Below are 18,853 nucleotides of genomic sequence, written 5' to 3'. Positions count from 1 at the left end.
ACAGGTTGTCTGAGCCTACCTTGCAAGGAGAGAACCACCTCCTGTCAGGGCTACCTATTGACCAAAACCACCCAGAATTAGTGAACATGGGCGCTGGTGATGGAGTTCATACAGGTCAGCTTCCAGGTGTGGAGAGGGATGGTAAGGCTCTAAGGGCAAAAGGAGCTTCTCCAGCAGAGGAGCAATATTTAAACTTGGATTAAAATTTGGAAACCAAGTTAATATTCAACAATATAGGATGAGTCAAATAAACTCATATATCCATATAATGAAATACCGTTTAGACATTTAAAATGCTGTAGCAACACAAGTACTGACCTGTAAAGATATCTGTATTATATTGTCAACTGGAAATTTAAAATAAAAGAGTATCTTTGATTTAAATGCAAAACAAAAGTTATTGTGTGTGTATTATCCCTTTGTATAAAGAGATAATATAATACCTGGCTACATTGAACTTAGCCAGTTAAAATTTTGAGATAACACAGATTTATATTTATATGGGACCCTGTTTAAAATTCATGATCTCTTTATATATCCCTGATTTATTTCAACCTGATAAAATAACACAGCAGTAATTATTGCTTCCCATTCCCACAGACCATGCGGGTGCATCCAGGAGTGGTAGAGAGAAAGAACTGTTTATGCTGTGTCCTCTCAGACCAGGGATAGAAGAGCTGGCTCAGAAACTATGCCCTGAAACACAGAGATAATTGGTGACGAGGCCAGGCAGTTGCACAATCATTTTGCTTAGACTTGCAACAGCGAAACAGGAGAGAATGCAAGTACAAAAGACATTAAATTTCAAGCCGATAAAGGTTGGCTCCAAGATCTAAATTGTAGCCGATAAAGGCTGACTCCAGACTGCCAAAGGCTCCCAGGAATAATCCACCTGAGGACATTATGAAGCAACAATGTTTGGGTTTTTCTTCTGTAAAATAAAGGGTGTGATTGAGAAGAATTCTGCTTTATCAGAACAGATTTTTAGTGCTAATTCCTGTTTGTTTTTTAAAGGGGGTGATTTCTACAACTTGTATTCACTGTGATTTGTAAATAACAAGGTGGTCAGATAAATTACATTAATTATCTCTCTTTTTATCTGTTTTAATAGATTTGCCTCAGTTCCTAACTACTACGAAACCTTGACCTTTTGAACTTTAGTTTTTCCTGTCAGTAAAGAAAGGTTTTAGAGTCCATAGTAAAGAGCATTCATTCCTTTGCATCTGGGTGATGTTTCTAAAGGAGCTCACACTTCAGCTTATGGTTAACATGTCAAGGGCTGATGAACACCAGGCTTGGTGCTTAACATTTTATACACCTTATCTTTTTTATTCTTTTTTTTTTGAGTTGGAGTCTCACTCTGTTGCCCAGGCTGGAGTGCAGTGGCACACTCATAGCCACTACAGCTTCCACTTGCTAGGCTCAGGTGATCCTTCCACTTCAGCCTTCCATGTAGCTGGAACTGCAGGTGTGTGCCACCACGCCCAGCTAATTTATCTTGAGGTTTCACCAAGTTGCGCAGGTTGGTCTCAAACCCCTGGGCTCAGACAATCCTCCCACCTCGGCTTTCCAAAGTGCTGGAATTATAGGCATGCACCACCAAGCTCAGGCTATACATCTTATCTTGATAAGGATTATTTTTCTCATCTCACAGACGAGAACCTAAAAGTCAGAGATGTGAAAGGACTTGCCCAAAAACCACACAACATGAAAGAATGTACGTGAATGTATGTGTGGTAGCTGACACATTTAAGCATTTAGAACATATTAGCTAATATAATTACGATGATGAAGAAATGATTCAGTTATAGGATTGGGACTTGAATTAAAGTACTTTTAAGACTTTTTTGAAGACTAAATTTACATGATAATAATTCATGGTATGGCTCCACAGCATGAAAAAAAGAAAAAAAAACAGTACCTTCACACTTTGACACAATAACAGTTGCTACATTAGCACAGTCTTCACATTTCAGCTTCCCCATGGAGATTGGTGAGATTTTCAGTTGTACTCCCCTCCCCTTTCCTATTTTATTTTTTATTGTCTTTTTAAAAAAAGGAAAGTCTGGTTGTGTTGATTATCTCTTATTACTTCCAAATAAGAACACGCTTTCATTTACTGAAATTAAATCCGCATTCCCTCTGCTGGCACACTCTAGGCTGTCTTCTCCAGAGGGTTTAGGGCCTGTTAGATGGCACACAGTTGGAAGTTGGTGGCATTGAGTCGCTGCCAAGGTTGGCAGACCTTTAAGATGGCATCTGGTGACCTTTTGCTGAGCCCCCTGGGTCCTCCATTTGAGATTTTATGTTCTCGGCAGGGGTGTAATCCAAATCAAATGTGAGATCTGGTGAACTGGAGTTACACGGGAGGTGGGGCCAACGGGGGATCCCTACATTGCTTTGGGCAGAGGATGCTACTAGATGCCCTTGCAGTGTTTTTTTCTAACCCTGAGACTATGAGCTCTAGTAGAGGGTGACTCTAATGGGCTGGTTTGCAGGAAAAGCCCAGTGTGAGAGAGGGAACAATTGGACAGTTTTCTCCTCATTTATTTATCATCCAGCAACACAGTAATCCTTCCTAATTGTTCTCATTCCTGGATGACACTAAACTCTCTGTGACACCCCTAGAGTAGAAGCTGAGGTCAGAAGTACATATGCGGGAGCTAGCTGTGTCTTGCTTCCAAGAGAGTATCAATGGCATTTTTTTTTCCTTCTTTTGGAATGGCAAATTTCTATTTTCAGTAATGTAGGTAAGATAGCATACAAGCCTAGAAAAAAGAACTGTGAGTTTGTGAGCAACATAACAACCATTGTGTATTGACGAATTGTTTGTGCTAACTACAGACACAAGCAGTTTCTCAGCTGGGGAGTCATTTTCATGATAATTTTTTAAGTGTTATGTATTTTTTGTGAAATCAGCTTTTACTTGAAACAGACTTAACAGGTTATTTTTGGTTTTACATCTACTGTGGCTCTTTTAAAAGACAGGGAGATACATTTCACATTTCTCAAGCAATTCGGTCCTGAGACTGCCCACAAAAGGATCTTGAAGGTGATTAAAGCCCAGGTAATATATCACTCTCGCCTTCCTCCAGAAGAGTTAACTCTCTGTCCCATGAACCATTTTTGCCTTCAAATCCTGTGTTTCCCTGCTTTGGTTGCCTGTTCCTCTACTTTCTGTCCCTCAAGTAATCCCAAACTTCCATGTTTGTGGATCAAGTAGTCTGAGATTTAAATCCTGGTTCTACTACTGAAAAGCCATGTAGAACTGGGTATACGTCCTGTCTATAGTTTCTTGTCCCTCCACCCCTAGATTCCTCAAACCACTTCAGTCTAGCACCCACCTCCACCACCTCATTGATACCTTAATTTCTTCATGCTAAAATGAAGACAATATGAGTACCTGCCTATTTAAGGAATAGATAATCTAATAGATGTAAATACCTATGGTGGGGTCGTCCTAGTAAATGTTCAGCAATACTATCATAGTTTGTGACTATAGTTTATAACCATTGCAGACCATAGTTATTTGTTTCTAATGAACTCCAAATTATACTGATTATTTGTAACATGAAAAGAATGTTATATGTTTATATGCTAACTAGGTATGTTTCCTATTATTTATGTAAATTTTATACCAATTTAATAGTTTATATCAACCTACTTTGACATCTGAAGAAATCACTTGTCACAAGTCTACCACTCACTAAATTTTTACAAACACGATATACTCATGAAACAATCACCCAGATCAGCAGACAGAATGGTACTAGCATCCCAGCTACTCCTTTACACTTCTTTCTGGATTCCATGTCTTCTTGCAAAGGTAATAACTATCCCGACTTCTATAATCAAGTTTTGCCAGTTTGTTAGCTTTATTGTTTGTATTATTTTGAGACAGCCAAATGAAAATTAAGTTTCTTGAGACCAAGGAACATATGTTACATCTTTTCTCTCACTGCAAAAACCATTTGTCAATTATACACTTTCCTTCTAATATTCCCATTATGCACTGCCATTCGACTGCATTTATCTGGCAAAGTCCCCGTTTTGGGTGAACCCCACTGCCTACCTTCTTTGCATGTCTATAGGGATTACTGAGTGGAGTGCCATCCACTCTCTCAGCTTGATGCCACAAAGATCTATGGTCTCTAACCTTAACTGGACACTCAGTTAAGGTTATTTTTTTGATCAGCTCTCTTTTCCACACTTTATAGGAGCTATCCCCACCCACCTGCCCTTAATTCAGACTTTCTACCCCACCACTTCCCCCTTGAGACACAACAGGAAACTATACTTGGTTATCAGAGAGAAAATTCAGGCTGTTGGCAATTTGATCAACCTCCTGTCACCAAATATGCAAATGTGCTCACATCCTCGCCTATCTTTCTACTACCTTACCTTGAGGTTTCCTTTCTGCCTCTGTCTGCTCAGTGACATCTCCTTTGGTCAAGGTTCATCTTATCTTATCAAGATATCCTCTCCTTTTCTCCTCCTCAATTGGCCATTTACCACTGGGATGTCAACGTGTTAAACTCCTTACCAAATTTAAACATGATAATAACAAGGCCTTATCTGAAAAACTCTATATTCCGCACCAATCATCATCCCATCTCTCTCCCTTCTTTCAGTCAAACTTCTTTGGAGCAGTCTTTCTACTTCCTTTCTACAGTTTCTTGTCTCCCCAACTCCTTTTTCTTCAACTCAACTTCCTTCAGTCTAGCATCCTCCTCCATCATCTCACTGAAACTCCCCTTACCAAGATTCCTGACTACCTCCTTATGGCTAAACCTAATGGACCCTTTTCAGAACTTTCCTTTCTCAGCAGTAGTTGATACTGCAAATCATGCCCCCTTTCTGGAAATATTTTTACTTTGCTGACAGGACCCCACTCTCCTGGTTTCCCTTCCACCTTACTGGGAATATTTTTAAATCCCCTTTAAAAGGCTCTTCTTTACTCTGTAAATATAAGTGTACATCAGAGTTCTTTCCTAGGCCTTCTTTTCTTCTTGTGTTACCACTACCAAGAGGATGAGGTAAAAAAAAAAAATACATATACATTCAAATCATTGCCTATGGTTTGGCCTTATTCAAATCAACAAATACTGCAGCTCAACAAGTATTATTCAAATCAGTAAGAATTATATTCATATAACACAGCATGTTTTAAACTGAATCCTTTCCTCTGTAGCAATAATAACAGTGAGAGCTTATAGAATGCCTTCTAGGTGAAAGGCATAACTACTCTGAAATTTATTTTTTCTTATTGTAAAATAATATTTTCTCATGTCGAAAATTTAAAACAATAATATTATGAAATATAATATGATATAATATAATGTAATATAATGTAATGTATTGCCCTGAGTTCTACCACCCAGAGGTACTTACTGTTAACTTCTGGCAAATTTTTTCAGGTTGAATATGCACATTTTATATATATATATATATATATATATATATATACACACATTTTGCATAGTTGAGATAATTATATTTTCATTTATTTTTATACCTGGACATTTACTTGTATCATTAAATTATTCATAACTTTTAATATATTTTAGTGGCTTCATATTTCAATGGCTTCATATATATTATCATATGATCATAGAATGAAATAATCAATGCATCCACCTATTACAAAATATTTAGAGTTTTCAAATTTCTTATTTCTGGATTTTGTTCTTAATACACATTCTTAAAAATTGATCTACAGTGTCAAAGAATTTCAATTTCCTGATTCTTAATATGTTTTTGTCAGTTACCCATTATAAGAATTATATCTGTTTTCTATGCCTTGTTGCTGTTTTGACTTGCCTTTGGTTACTAAACAAAGTTGAACTTTTAATTTTATTATTTACATTTCTTTGGATTATTCCTACATTTTTCTTTGCTATTATTATTATTATTTTATTATTTGCTTAATATTAAACTTGAATGGAGGATTCCTGGGAGCCAGAGAAGTCTCAAGGTGAGATAACTGGGGAGAGACAGGGCAGAACTGGAGCTGGCAAACTGTTTGACTTTCTTTTTTTTCCTAAGGCTGAACATTCCTGTTAGATTTATAAGTAAGAAATGTGATAACCATCAGGATTCAGTTTTCACACTGTTTGTTACTTACAGTATGGGTTTTGCAGCAGATGGATAAATTATGAGTTTGAGAAAGAGGGTAAGGGAAAAGATAAAGCCTGAGATGATAATAACATGGTCTCTCTATGGTAAATGATCCACAGACAAATAACCAATGTTTACTTCTACATTTCACCGTGCTGAGTTACCACTGTTCTCACCACCAAACACACACCTTCCACCCTTATGCCAGCCTAGTGTACTAGGAGTCTGCCCACGAGTAACAAAGTGCAAAACTATTTCTTCACAGCAAGGAGAACGAGAACTTGAAAACAGAAACTCAAACAGTGCTCCAGAAACCAGTGACTGGTGATGCAAAGCAGATGAGCAGAGACTCCCCAGCTCCCACTAACCCCACTGATCAGCAAACCAATGATCACCCAGATGATGTAGATGAGAGCAAGCGACCAGAAAACAACCAGAAACTCCTAACAGGAGCATGCAGTAGCCGATTTCTAGATAGCAAAGTAAGTAACAAGAAATGCCCAAGGTTTTCTTGGTACTTTATTTAAGAAAATATAGATTAAAAACACAGGATCACACAAGCACACACTGTACAAATTATGTTCAGATAATTTGCATGAGATATAAATTAAAATCAAATGTTTTAATCTGAAAATGAATTTCAAAGTCATTTTGTATATTGCATCTTTGTTGAACACCAATTGAGTTGGTCAACCTACTCTACCTGTGGCTAACTCAGTGATCCTCAATAACACGATGATAAATACTACTAGACATGCAAAGATGGGGGGTTATTGGAAAGGGGAGGGTCTGTCTGCTTTCACAATATAGAAAGAAACGATTGTTTTTAAAATCCGATGCAGCCATGTCTACATAGCAAAAATGTTATAGGCCTCAAACTGTCTCAATAGAAATATATATCACTGCACTCTGTTAACAATCAACCGAACAAGCCATAACAAACTAACTTGATAATGATGAATCTAAATGATTAGTAATTTGTAATTAAAAAGCAAAGCTAGCAGCAATTGAAAACTGGATAGAAATCAAGACAAAACTAATGATTCATTGATAACAAAGTACCATTTTCAAAATTGCTGAAATTGCAAGTAAACAGTTACATAGAGTAGGAGTTTTGCAATGCTGCCAGGCATTAAGTGACAGCCAGATATTTTAGTAAAATACTGAATTAGAGTCTGCAGTAAACTCTAACATAACTATTTTTGGTTTGTAATTTTTATAGCCCTTTCTAAATCACTGAGATACTAGCTAGTCTTTAGTTACAAGAGAAAATGAATGCTTATGGATTTGTGATCTTCTGCTCATAAAAATCATGCAAAGAATTATAATTCTGGAGTGATTAACATCAGTACTCTGCAAGGTCTAGTTAAACACTGAAGCCCAGAAATGAAAGTGACTTGCTGAAGACATTAGTGGCACAGACTGGGCTGGAGCTCAGGCCTCCTAGCCCCCAGTTAGTGTGTTCTTTTGGCTTTTCCATGATGAGTCCTTGAACTTAGGGCCTGGTTAGAGAAGGAAATAATGAATCTGCAGAGGTAAAATAATCTGCTATGAATTTCTAAGAACCTCTGAGTTTTTACCCAAACTTTGACTCTGGTGTTAATGTGTTCATTGCTTTTGTTCTCCAAGAATGACCTTGGTAATGATATTATAGTTATAAAACATTATATTATTGACTGATTGCTTTCAGGTAGATATTATTTGCTCTATGAATTAACCCTGTGAAGTAGGTGCCACTGTTATTTCTATCACCATGGAATAGATGATAAAACTGAGACTCAGAAAAGATAAAGTGACTCATAGGTGTGCAGGTAAGGTGTTTGCCCAGGTCTCCCTTCTTTTTATTTTTCTTTCCTTGAATTTTTTTTATTTCTGATTATAAAATATTGCATAACCATATAGCAATTTAGAAAACAGGAGAATATCATTTTTAATGGCTCTGTGAGAGTCATATTTGGAACTAACACTTAGATAACATTTACTATGTGTCAGGCACTATTCTGAGCTCTTTGGTATATAATCTAATTGACTATTCCCAATCACCCAACAAGGTAGGAACTCTTATTATCTTCAGCTCAGGGATGAGGAAACTGAGAAACAGGTCAAGTGTTTTGCCAAAGGGTAAGAAGCAGCAGGGTCACAGTTGAAGCCCAGGTTCTAGGTCTTTAATCACCAAATTATATTCATTATTTTATACAAACATAACATGGTTTATTTAACAAATCCCTTGTGGGCATTTACGCCATTTCTATTTTTTCTATAAAACTAAAATGGAAGTCTGTTTCTTAACAGGCCTCCTAAGGCATTCAAGCTGCCCACTCCTGCCATGGAAATGCATTTGCCATTATCACGGGTAGAATGTTCACTGGATGAGCTGTCCTTCCGACCTCTGTGATCTGGATTATTTGCTAGCTCTGTGGTACCAGAGGGAGATGATTTGCTTCTCCTCTCCCAGGACCCTACAGGGTTTCTGGTGGGAGGTTCAGCGGGGGCTAACACCCAGCCACCACACAAGAAAGGCCTTGTGGGAGGTGTGGGGACCGACTAATTGGTTCTGTCTGCCGGGTGGGCATGTGGCGCAGGCCTGCCAGATGGCAGCCACAGTTGCCTGGGACAGAGACCCTCATTACCACCTTGACTAAGTGGTAAATGGAATCCTGCCGTAGTTATAGAAGCGCACCAATCAGAACTCTTTCTAGATCCTTTATCGCTCACACGTAGATGAAAATAAGCTTTCCTGCCTAGGACTTAATAGGCAATCTGGACCAGCTGAATTGGCTCCAAAAGAGAAGTTGCCGGTAAAGACTGAGCTAACATGCGTGAGGACAGCAAGTGTGAAACTCTTTTCCAAATTGCAGAGTCAATTTGAGAGTCGTTGGTAAGAGGTAAGTAATGCTGAAAATGTTAAGAGAAGTCATAGTTTTATGTATATGAGAACAGTAAGATAGCTTAGAAATAAACAAGTACAAACCTTCCTTTCACAATAGGATAGGCCCAGAGCATTTAAATTGTCCAAGGCCTAGCTAGAAAAGAGCTTGGCTCTTTCGATGGCTAAGCCTGGCATCTTTTTGCCTCCAAATTCTGCCCCTTATGAATACGTTTTTGCAAATAAAGATTTTGTTTATATTGTTTCTCAGAAGCGCCAGCTCTGCCTTCTCTCAGAAGAATAAAATGGAATGTGTGACTAGCAACAAATTCAGCAGCACAGTTTCAAAAAATAAAATCAGAGTTTTTTTTTACATCTGGCAGCATGAAAATGAAAGTGTTAGTGCTTTCATTTTAATAATTATCACAGTGATTGAGAGGGTAATCTTTTCAAAGCCACTTTGCATATGTTCTCTGGTTTGTTCTTCACAATAGCCATGAAAGGTTGGTAGGGGCACAAGATGTTATTCTCATTTTATAGATGGATAGACAGAGGTCAAGGTCATTTCCACTTAATGGTGTATTTGCAGTACAGATTCAACATGTTCCAAGCAGAACATTTGTTCCTGCTCTTCTTCCTGTGGTTTGGGTCTCATAGAATGGCCCCACCACTCTCCCAGTTGCACCAATATGAAATCTGGGCATACCATCTTCTCCTCTCTCCTTGACTCTAATGTCCAAATGCTGAGTCCTTTAAATTGTACCTCCTTCATATCTCTCAAAACGTCCTATCCCTTTTCTTTCCTTTTGTCGCCGTCCTTGTCAGACTACTATTCTTTCTCACCAGGGAGATTCTAATTATCTTTCCTGTCTTTAGACTTCCCTGTCTGTACTGGTCAGCAACTGTAACAGATACTGCTGTGCAACAAATCACCCCTCTACTCAGTGCTTTATAACAGTAATCATTTATGATCACATCTACAGATGTGAACTCAGGCAGCTTTTTATTTATCTCTGTTAGCTTGAGATGGGCCTGGCTCCAAACTGAGGATGTGGTTCAGGTCTTCTTTGTGTTTTTCATATTGTTCTGAATCCAGAGAACTCCTCAAGACAAGATTCTTCTCCTGGTGATGGAAACTTTGCAAGAGGACAAACTCAACCACACAAGTACATTTTAAGTCTTTGCTTGTGTCATAGCCTCTAATATCCTGTTAGTCAAAGCAAACCACTTGGCCAAGCACAACACCAATTCCTCTTTTAGGAAGAATTTTAAAACTACAGATCAAGTGTAACCACAGATCTGCTTTAAAACACCCTAAAATCCACAGTTAAAATTTAAACTCTAGTTTTACTTTCCATTCCAGCTCAACTCTGTCTGTATTCTACTTCTCTCTCATCCCCACCTTTCAGTGCACTGAAATTCTATTCCATAAATAGAGTTCTATTTTCTTTCACTTCTCATTCTTTGTTCATGCTATTCTTTTGGGGTAAATGTCTCCTCCTTCCATCTTTACTTGATTAATTCCTAATAATATCATGGTTTCAACTTAGATATCAGCTTTACCCAGAAGCATTATTACCTGATTCCCAAGACTAAGATAAATGATTTTTCTAATGTATATAAAAGTGAATCTTTGCATACCACTATAGTGGCTGCTGTTATACTATTAAAATAGGCTGTTTGCTTGTCTGTCTCCTTCCACATGTCTATAAGACCCCTGAGAATAAGAATTGTGGCTTGTTTATTCGTGTATCCAAAATACTTCTCTCTGTATATTGTCCAAAGTCAACACCTTATTTAATGGGGAAGCACTGGAGGCTTTCTCAAGAATACTTACTATAGCCACTGGTTTTAATAATATGCTGGAAGAATTTATGAATGCAATTAAATAAGAGAAAGAAATGATAGGTATAATACTTAGAAAAGAAAAAAAACTGTTTTCAGATGGTAAGATTATACATCTAAAAACTCAAAAACTAATGAAATAATTGTTAAAACAATGAAGAGAAACTGGTAAACTGAAAAGTTATAACATCAATAATGCCAATCAATGGCCTTCATATATATATAAAGCAACTAGTTAAAAGATAAAATGGAAGAAAAAGCACCATTTACAATAGCAAATAAATACATAACTCAATGAATAAAGAGCCACAGCATAAACTTAACAAGTAATGTCCAAACTTTTATGTGAAAAATTATAAAGCACTCCTAAAAGACACAAGAGTATATTTGAACAAATGGAAAGGTGTGCTATGTCCTTGTACAGAAAAAGTTAAAATCAAAATGTCAGTCCTCCCTGAGATAATGTGTAGACTTGATCAGATTTCCGTGAAAATAGTATTCGATTTTTATTTTGTTTTGTTTTGCAACTAGCCAAATTGATTAAAAAGTTAATTTGGAATGGCAAGTAGGCATGTAGAGTCAGGAAAACCCTGAAAAGATCAACGTTATGTATAGGTTAGGGGCAAGATACCATTACGAGATGCTAAAACAAAAAGTCTCCATACTTGAAATAGTGTGGTTTGAGCATATAACTAGATGAAAGACCAATGGAATTGAAAAGAAAAATCCAGACTTTTGTGTATGATAAAATTGACATCACAAATAAATAAGGAAAAGATGAACTTTTAAGATCAGTGATACTGAGATTATTGGGTAGCCCTAAGAAGTTTTAACTTAAGTCTATTCCTTCAGTGGATGTATATTAGGTTATATTCCAAATGGATCAGAGGTATACATATAACAAAATGAAACTATACAAGTAGTATAAGTAAATATGGATGATCCTCTGTAGTCTGGAATAAAGAAAAACTTCCTTAACTATAACTCAAAATGCAGATACAATTAAGGAAAAGATTGATAATGTTCCCATATATACATGGCCCAAAACACTGTAAGTAAAGTATTTAAACACTTGACCAACTGTGGGTGGGGGGTGGAATCTACAATTTGCATTGTATACAATTATATCTCTCATCTGTGGAATCTTCTATCTAAAAATGGAAAAGAAAAAGGATAGTAAACTATTAGAAAGTGGACAAGATAGCTGGGCTCGGTGGCTCAGCCTGTAATCCCGCGCCTTTGGGAGGCTGAGGTGAGTGGATTGCCTGAGCCCATGGGTTCGAGACCTGCCTGGGCAACTTGGTGAGATCTCATCTCTACAATAAATCAAAAATTAGCCAGGCATGGTAGTGCATGCCTGTAGTTCCAGCTACTTGAAAGGCTGAGGTGGAGGGATCACCGGAGCCCAGCAGGTGGAGGCTGCGGTGGCAGGGAGCAGTCACTGCACTCCAGTCTGGGCGACAGAGTGAGACTCCAACTCAAAAAAAAAAAAAAAAAAAAAATGGACAAAATATATAAACAGTACACAGAAAAATAAATGTAAATGTTCCTTAAACATATCAAAAAGATGTAACCTTGGTTTTAATAAGAAGAATGTACATTAATTCTACCTGAAATATAATTTCTCATTGACAAAAATCTAGGAAATTGACAACATAGCTTGGTTTTTAAAATAATCCATAATTTTGATAATATACTTTATTGAAAGGCTATGGGGAAAGAGATACTCTGCTACACTGAAAGAGAAAGTTTTAAATGAAGCAACCAGTGGGAGGGAAATGTAACAATAATTAGCAGAACTACATATGCACTTATTTTGTGACATGAACAACTCACTTTTAGAAATCTATCCCAAAGGTACATTTGAAAAATATTAAATGTAAATACATGGAGTACTGCAAAACTGTAAAAATTAATGAAGAATTCATACATATGTAAATATCACTATATATCACTATATAATGTAATCTACCTAGATATATTATTAACTGAATAAAAGCAAAGTAGAGAAAAATATTTAGATTATGCTAGCAGGCATCTATATCTCTATCCCTCCATCTACTTCTTATCTACCTACCCTTATGTTTTTTATAATGAAGGAGTTAGATTTTTTTTAAGTGGTTATTTATTGGGAATATATGGAACATGATGGAGGTATCCAAAATAAAAACCATGCTTCTCTGAATAAATCTTGTTCTGTAGATCTGACTTTGCAACCACATAAATATTTTCCATAATTATAAAACAAAATTATATGTTAAGAAAATCAATTCCTAAAAATTAAAGGCAGAATAAAATAAATCTGGTTTAGTTATCTATTGCTATATAACAAATTGCCCTAAAACTTAGCCACTTAAATCAATAAACATGTATTCTTACGCTATTTCTGAGGGACAGGAATCCAGGAGCAGTTTAGATGAGTGAGTCTGGCTCAGTTCTCCTGTAAAGTTTTACTCCAGATGTCACCCAGGGATACTATCACCTGAAGTCTTGACCAGGGCTAGAGGAGTCACTTCCAAGCTCATTCATGTAGCTATTGACAGAGGCCTACTGGCTGTGTCCACGATCTCAGTTTTCTCCTTTTGGGCCCCTCTCCAGGACTGCTCGTAACATGGTAGCCAGCTTTCCAAAAAATGAATGACCCAAAAGATAAGAAGAGAGACGGAGAGTATGCACAACCAAATTCAAAGCAATAATGACTTTTGTAACTAAATCTCAGAAGTGATATCCCAACACTTTTACAGTATTCTATTGGTCGCATAGACTAATCCTAATTAAATGTTGGGGAACAGGAGAGAGTACATAAGAACATAAGACTGGAAAGCAGGGATCACTGGGGCCACCTTGGAGAGTGACTACCAAATGAACCTAACTAGGCATTAATGGGCAGGAAAATTAAACAGAGTGGAGCTATTGTAAATTATTCTAAAACACAATGACTTCACTGTATGTCCTTACTGGGTTATTTACTGTAAAAAAATATTTTATTGTTTGAGTAAAATATATGTAAGTGCTGTTAATAACCATTATGTTGATTGTGTGTGTGTGTGTGTGTGTGTGGTGGGATAAAACCAGTGAGTCATTATCTTGACGTTTTCAGACTTGGAGATTTTGGTATAAGAGAAATAAAAAATAGAAAATTGAATCGCTATAGTCCTACATTTGAACTAGAAATATTAGTATGAATGTTTTTTTAAGATGTATTTCCTAACTCTGACCACCAAAAAATTTAGAAACAATGACTGACCCTCGTAGCAATGAGCACCCTGGCATCTTCACTGTGCTCAGTAAAATTCCAAAGGCTGATTTCAACTTTGAGCCTGGAACATCTGCTTATACCAAAAGCAATGAAGATATCAAAGACTCCCTAAGACTTAAAAAAAAAAAAAAAGACTCAAGAGCTAACTTTAAAAGGTTCCTATTAGTTGAAGATGAGATCTTTTGAGTATCAATAAAAGTAATAATTGCAAAGGTTGAAACACATTAAATCTATTTAAAATTTATAGGGGTTCTTTTAAAAAACAAAAATATAAAGCTATTCATTGGTCACCTCTGAAGAATGCTAGGAAGCAAACTCATTATTTTAAAAACCAGTACATCTTGTGTTGTGACTTTTGTTGGAAAACTAAAGAAACAGGAAATAAAAGAACCAGGCATTTATTCAGTCTGCCTTTTTCTAAACAAACTGTATCTTAAGTAATAGTTGATGAAGGGACGTTCCCCTATAGAAAAGTATTCCTGTTAGTAAATGAAGTAATCGTAGAATAAGAATATCACCATTTTGCACCCCCCTAATGAAAAACAGTGGACTTAGGCAATGATCATCTGTACCTTGTAAATATGACAAAAAGAAAAATAATTAGACAGCATGTGCTTCCATGGGAAAACACACCACCTATGAAAAAAATCTTTCCCCAAAAAATTGAACTTGAATATAATCAAGATTCTAAATCTAAGTACTATTTTACAGGAAATGTATAGTGTAATTTGTATACTATATTTGTATACTAGAAATATAATTTGTATAGGGATACACGTAACAAAATTCAGACTGTTGCAAAACCCTATAGCACAGACAATACAACTTATTCAACAATAAACTGCAAGAAAAAAGTAATTACAGGAAGAAAAGGGAGGAGGGAGACCAAAAATTTAATAAGATGTAAGAAATGTCGGCCAGTTACAAAATTTTCGGGTCTCATTTGGTTCTTGTTTTAAATAAACAAACTATAATAAGGAGACTTGCCAAATAATTGGGAAGTTTTAAACATTGACTAGATATGTGATGATATTGAGGAATTACTGTCAATAATAAAGAAATTTTTTAAGTGTTATAATGTTATTGTGGTTGTAATTTAAAAGAGTCCTTATCCGTAGGGCAGTTGTTCTCAAACTCCAGTGTGTATCAGAATTACTGGAAGGCTTTATTAAAACACAGATTTCTGGGCCCCACCCCCAGAAATTTTTTTTCAGTGGGTCAGGGTAGGTCCCAAGAATTCTCATGTCTCACAAGTTCACAACTGAAGTTTCTAGCCAAGGATCACACTTTGAGAACCACTGCTTTATAGATAAATGCTGAAATAATGTGGGTGAAATCACACACTGCCTCAGGCTCACTTCACCTCTAATGGGGGTAATGTGGGTATAAATAAAATAAGATTGCCAATTGATAATTAAAACTTGATAATGAGTATATGAAGTTTCCTTATGCTATTCTCTCTACATGTGCCTATGTCTGAAGTTTCCATAATTAAAAGTTAAAATGTAAATAAAATATAATTTTTACAAATATAAGTAAAAGTCAAATAATTAATATTAATATTTATTGTATTAATTTGTTTAGAGCACATACTAAAATCACATATTATGTATAACATCAATCTGGAAGTACATACTCTTTTTTGTCAATTCTGTGTTTTTAAAAAAAAATTCTATCACATTTTTTACTTGCATCTTTCTCGTGGTTGTCTTGATTAGCCCTTGCACATTTTTTTAGCCATTTTACAGATCTTTAGAACAGAGGACCTTGGTCTACATTGTTTAAGAAACAATTATAATGCTATAAGAAAGCGACTGGCAGCACTGGGAAACTGTCAGGGGAAGTGGGGTTGGGATTGGCAGTTGAGGGAAACTGCTAAGGGAGGGAGGGGCATACCTCATCAACAAGGGTACCTGCATGATCAATGTTTGTATACCTAACCCTGATTGTACCCCACATCTTCATATTAAAAATTAAAAAAAAAAAAAAAAAGAAGCAGTACAACTTTTCACATCTGCATTTGATGATGTCTCTGGGAATTTTTTCCCAAGCCTCAACTGTCTATTGCATAATAGTAAGACAATTTGTTGTGTTCACTTGTCTTGGAGAAGTGTTCATGACTTTCATAGTGTAACCATTTTAAAATAGTTTTATTTGTAAGCAGTCTTAAACGACTTGTTTACACTTCCAACCCTTGAAAGTTCCAACACCCCAAGAAGAGTGACTAAATCTGTGTTAGATTTCTGTGCTTCGTTGGCATCAATTATTTTAGGCAAACATCCCAAAGCTAGCATTGATGGAAGTCACTTCAGGTTATTTTGTAGTTCCCAAGCAGTATTTTGTGATTCAAAATAAACCAAATAAGAGAAACCTGTATTATCAGAAATTCTGTAAGAGCTTTGGCAACTTCAGAGGTCAGAAACACAGGGAATCTTGAGCACAATTCTCATTGTATCTTTCCAGACTCTCTGCTTTTGAAAAACAACAGCCCGGGGTGATTGATATCAGCAAAGGAGAAATCTAAAGCCCAGCTTGCAGTTGGCCCAAACCAATGCAACAAGGGCTCCTCGCCCTTCTCTGACAGTTTTCTCTGGTCATTCAGCAGATTTAATGCTGTTCTTGATATCAGGGGTCAACAGGGTACAAGGCAGAGTCCTGACCCACATGGAGATTATATTATTGAAGGGAGAGACACAAAAAATAACAGATACATAATGTAGCCTTAGAATCTATAAAATATGTGAAATACATGACACCCATTCTTCACAGTATTCCTGGAAATATAATAATGTTTTCCCTTTTCCATAGGTCAGGTCATAAAATTCAGTCTGTGATGTCTAAGTCCAGGAGTCATACCTGCCTTGTTCACTGTATCTATAGTGCCAAAGGATAAAGACACCCAATACATATTGTTGTTTAAATAACAGCAGAGGATAAAGGACTCCATAGGATGATAAAGTGTTGATATTGTTGTTGTTTTTTATAAACACCATCATACAGAAGCATATCAATTCTCAGAGGCAAAAAATTCATGTATGACTGAAAATGGAAATATTTTAGAATGCACATTATTTGCAAAAACTAAATAAATATTGTCCTGGGAACAGTATGTCTGAAATACCTCACCAAATACTTTACAGAGTAAAATTGCTCTATAGAATGAATGTCAAATCTCTGTAATAGTGAAAAGTATTCACATCTTGTCTGCATAATTTACTAAGGAGTAAGTTTTGGACAAGTCTGATCTGCTAGTCATTGCTCTACTAAAAACATTTCTATGGCTCCCTATTGCCCTCAGAATAAAGCATAAATGTTAACAAGACTTAAAGGTAATTCACTGCCTTTCTTCTGCCTCTCTCTCCAGACATAGTTTGCCTTTCCCACAAGTAAACTATGCTCTGGAAAGCATTCATCTCTCTATTATCAGCATGTGTGCACCTTTACAGTTTTCTGTATCCTTCCTGTAATCGTCTTTCTTCTCCCCCCCCCCACTCATTAGCCTGTCAAATCCAAATCTGACTTACCTTTCAAGCCTAGACTTAGATGTCATTACCTTCAGACCTAGACCATCAAGTCCAGGTCAGGTGGACCTACAGACTGTTCTGAGAGTGGCCCTTCCACCTCTTACTGTACTGTCACGGATGCTTGCTATGCCTCCCACTCTCTGCAGGTTCTATGAGAGAAGAGGCCAAGTGTGTTTTGTTCACTGCGGGGCCTGTCACAGTACCTAGCCCAGATTAGGAAAGCCATGAATATTTCTTAAGTGAAGGAATAAAGTTATTTAACTTTTACAAGGCTCTCAGCTTTCCAAATGTAAAAAAAGAGTGCTAATACTACCTACTTTGTAGGATTGTTGCAAGGATTTAATTGGCATAAGCTAGGCCCCCATGTGGTGCCTTGTACATGGTACATGCCAAATAAACAACTCTTGTGATTTTTAATGCCTATTCTAGAGTTATCTGTCATCCTAGCCTTCTCTGTTCACCCTAGAGAGCCTCTTGGTTTTTCCTTAGAATGCTCAGACTACAAAGCATCCAACTGGAGGTTGCTATCCATACTGACAGGTTATTCAACCTGAATATCAACTGAGTACAGGCACTCAGTTTCCAGAGAGTCTTTCTGATCATGTCTCCCTTCAATTACCTGATGTCAAAAAAAAACCATGTGTCTTGGTTTGTACCTGAGATTTTTTCTTAATCAGATATGGTAAAGTGATAGACATGGCAACAACTGCCTTTGAAAGAAGAGTTAATTACTTACATTTCGAAGAGAAAGGAGCATGCTTTTCCATGCAGGGCCACACAAGAAAGCACCAAGTTCAGTCAGGAAGCAGAAGGAGGACCAGGAGGAAAAAGCACAGGTCATGGCTTTTTGCGGGGTTTCCATAGGAAAGGAAAAGCAGGGGAAACAGCTTAGGACTGACTAGTTTGAATACTTCTGCCAGGCTCCAAGGGCTGTCCTTAGTTTTCTGGAACCTGGTCCTGGGTTGAATTAAGGCAGGGAAAAAATTAGCTTTGTGTGAGAATTAGATAAAGGAACTGCTTAGGGATTTGAACTCAGGATTCGTTGGTTTGCATAGGAAAAGCCTGTTAGCAGGCAAGTTGTCTACTGTCTCTAGGAATTAGCCAGCCCTGGGTGGAGCAATATTCCCCCTCCCCTCACAAGATGCCAAACCACAGTAAAATACAGAAAAATTTAAAAACACAATTAATACACTATGCTCCATGGCAAGAGGGAATCGGATTTTGTTATTGACCCTAATTCTA

The 18,853-nt window shown here is 36.8% G+C and overlaps 1 protein-coding gene across 1 annotated transcript in view; it reads left to right on the top strand.

Moving 5' to 3' along the window:
* LOC103276954 (uncharacterized protein C1orf87-like) overlaps positions 1 to 18,853 on the top strand; it is a gene marked incomplete at its 3' end in the record, with an annotated part of 47,338 nt that overhangs the window by 12,289 nt on the left and 16,196 nt on the right. Inside the window, exon 2 of the mRNA XM_008074403.1 lies at positions 6,383 to 6,599. Coding sequence (XP_008072594.1) covers positions 6,383 to 6,599 — 217 coding nt within the window. The remainder of the gene's footprint in view (positions 1 to 6,382; positions 6,600 to 18,853) is intronic.

Source organism: Carlito syrichta, unplaced genomic scaffold, assembly GCF_000164805.1.
Source record: "Carlito syrichta isolate Samal-C Ts95f unplaced genomic scaffold, Tarsius_syrichta-2.0.1 Scaffold116591, whole genome shotgun sequence".
In the NCBI taxonomy this organism is placed as follows: domain Eukaryota; kingdom Metazoa; phylum Chordata; class Mammalia; order Primates; family Tarsiidae; genus Carlito; species Carlito syrichta.
The sequence above is the reverse complement of the archived record's forward strand: the minus strand, read 5'-3'. Positions and strand labels throughout refer to the sequence as shown.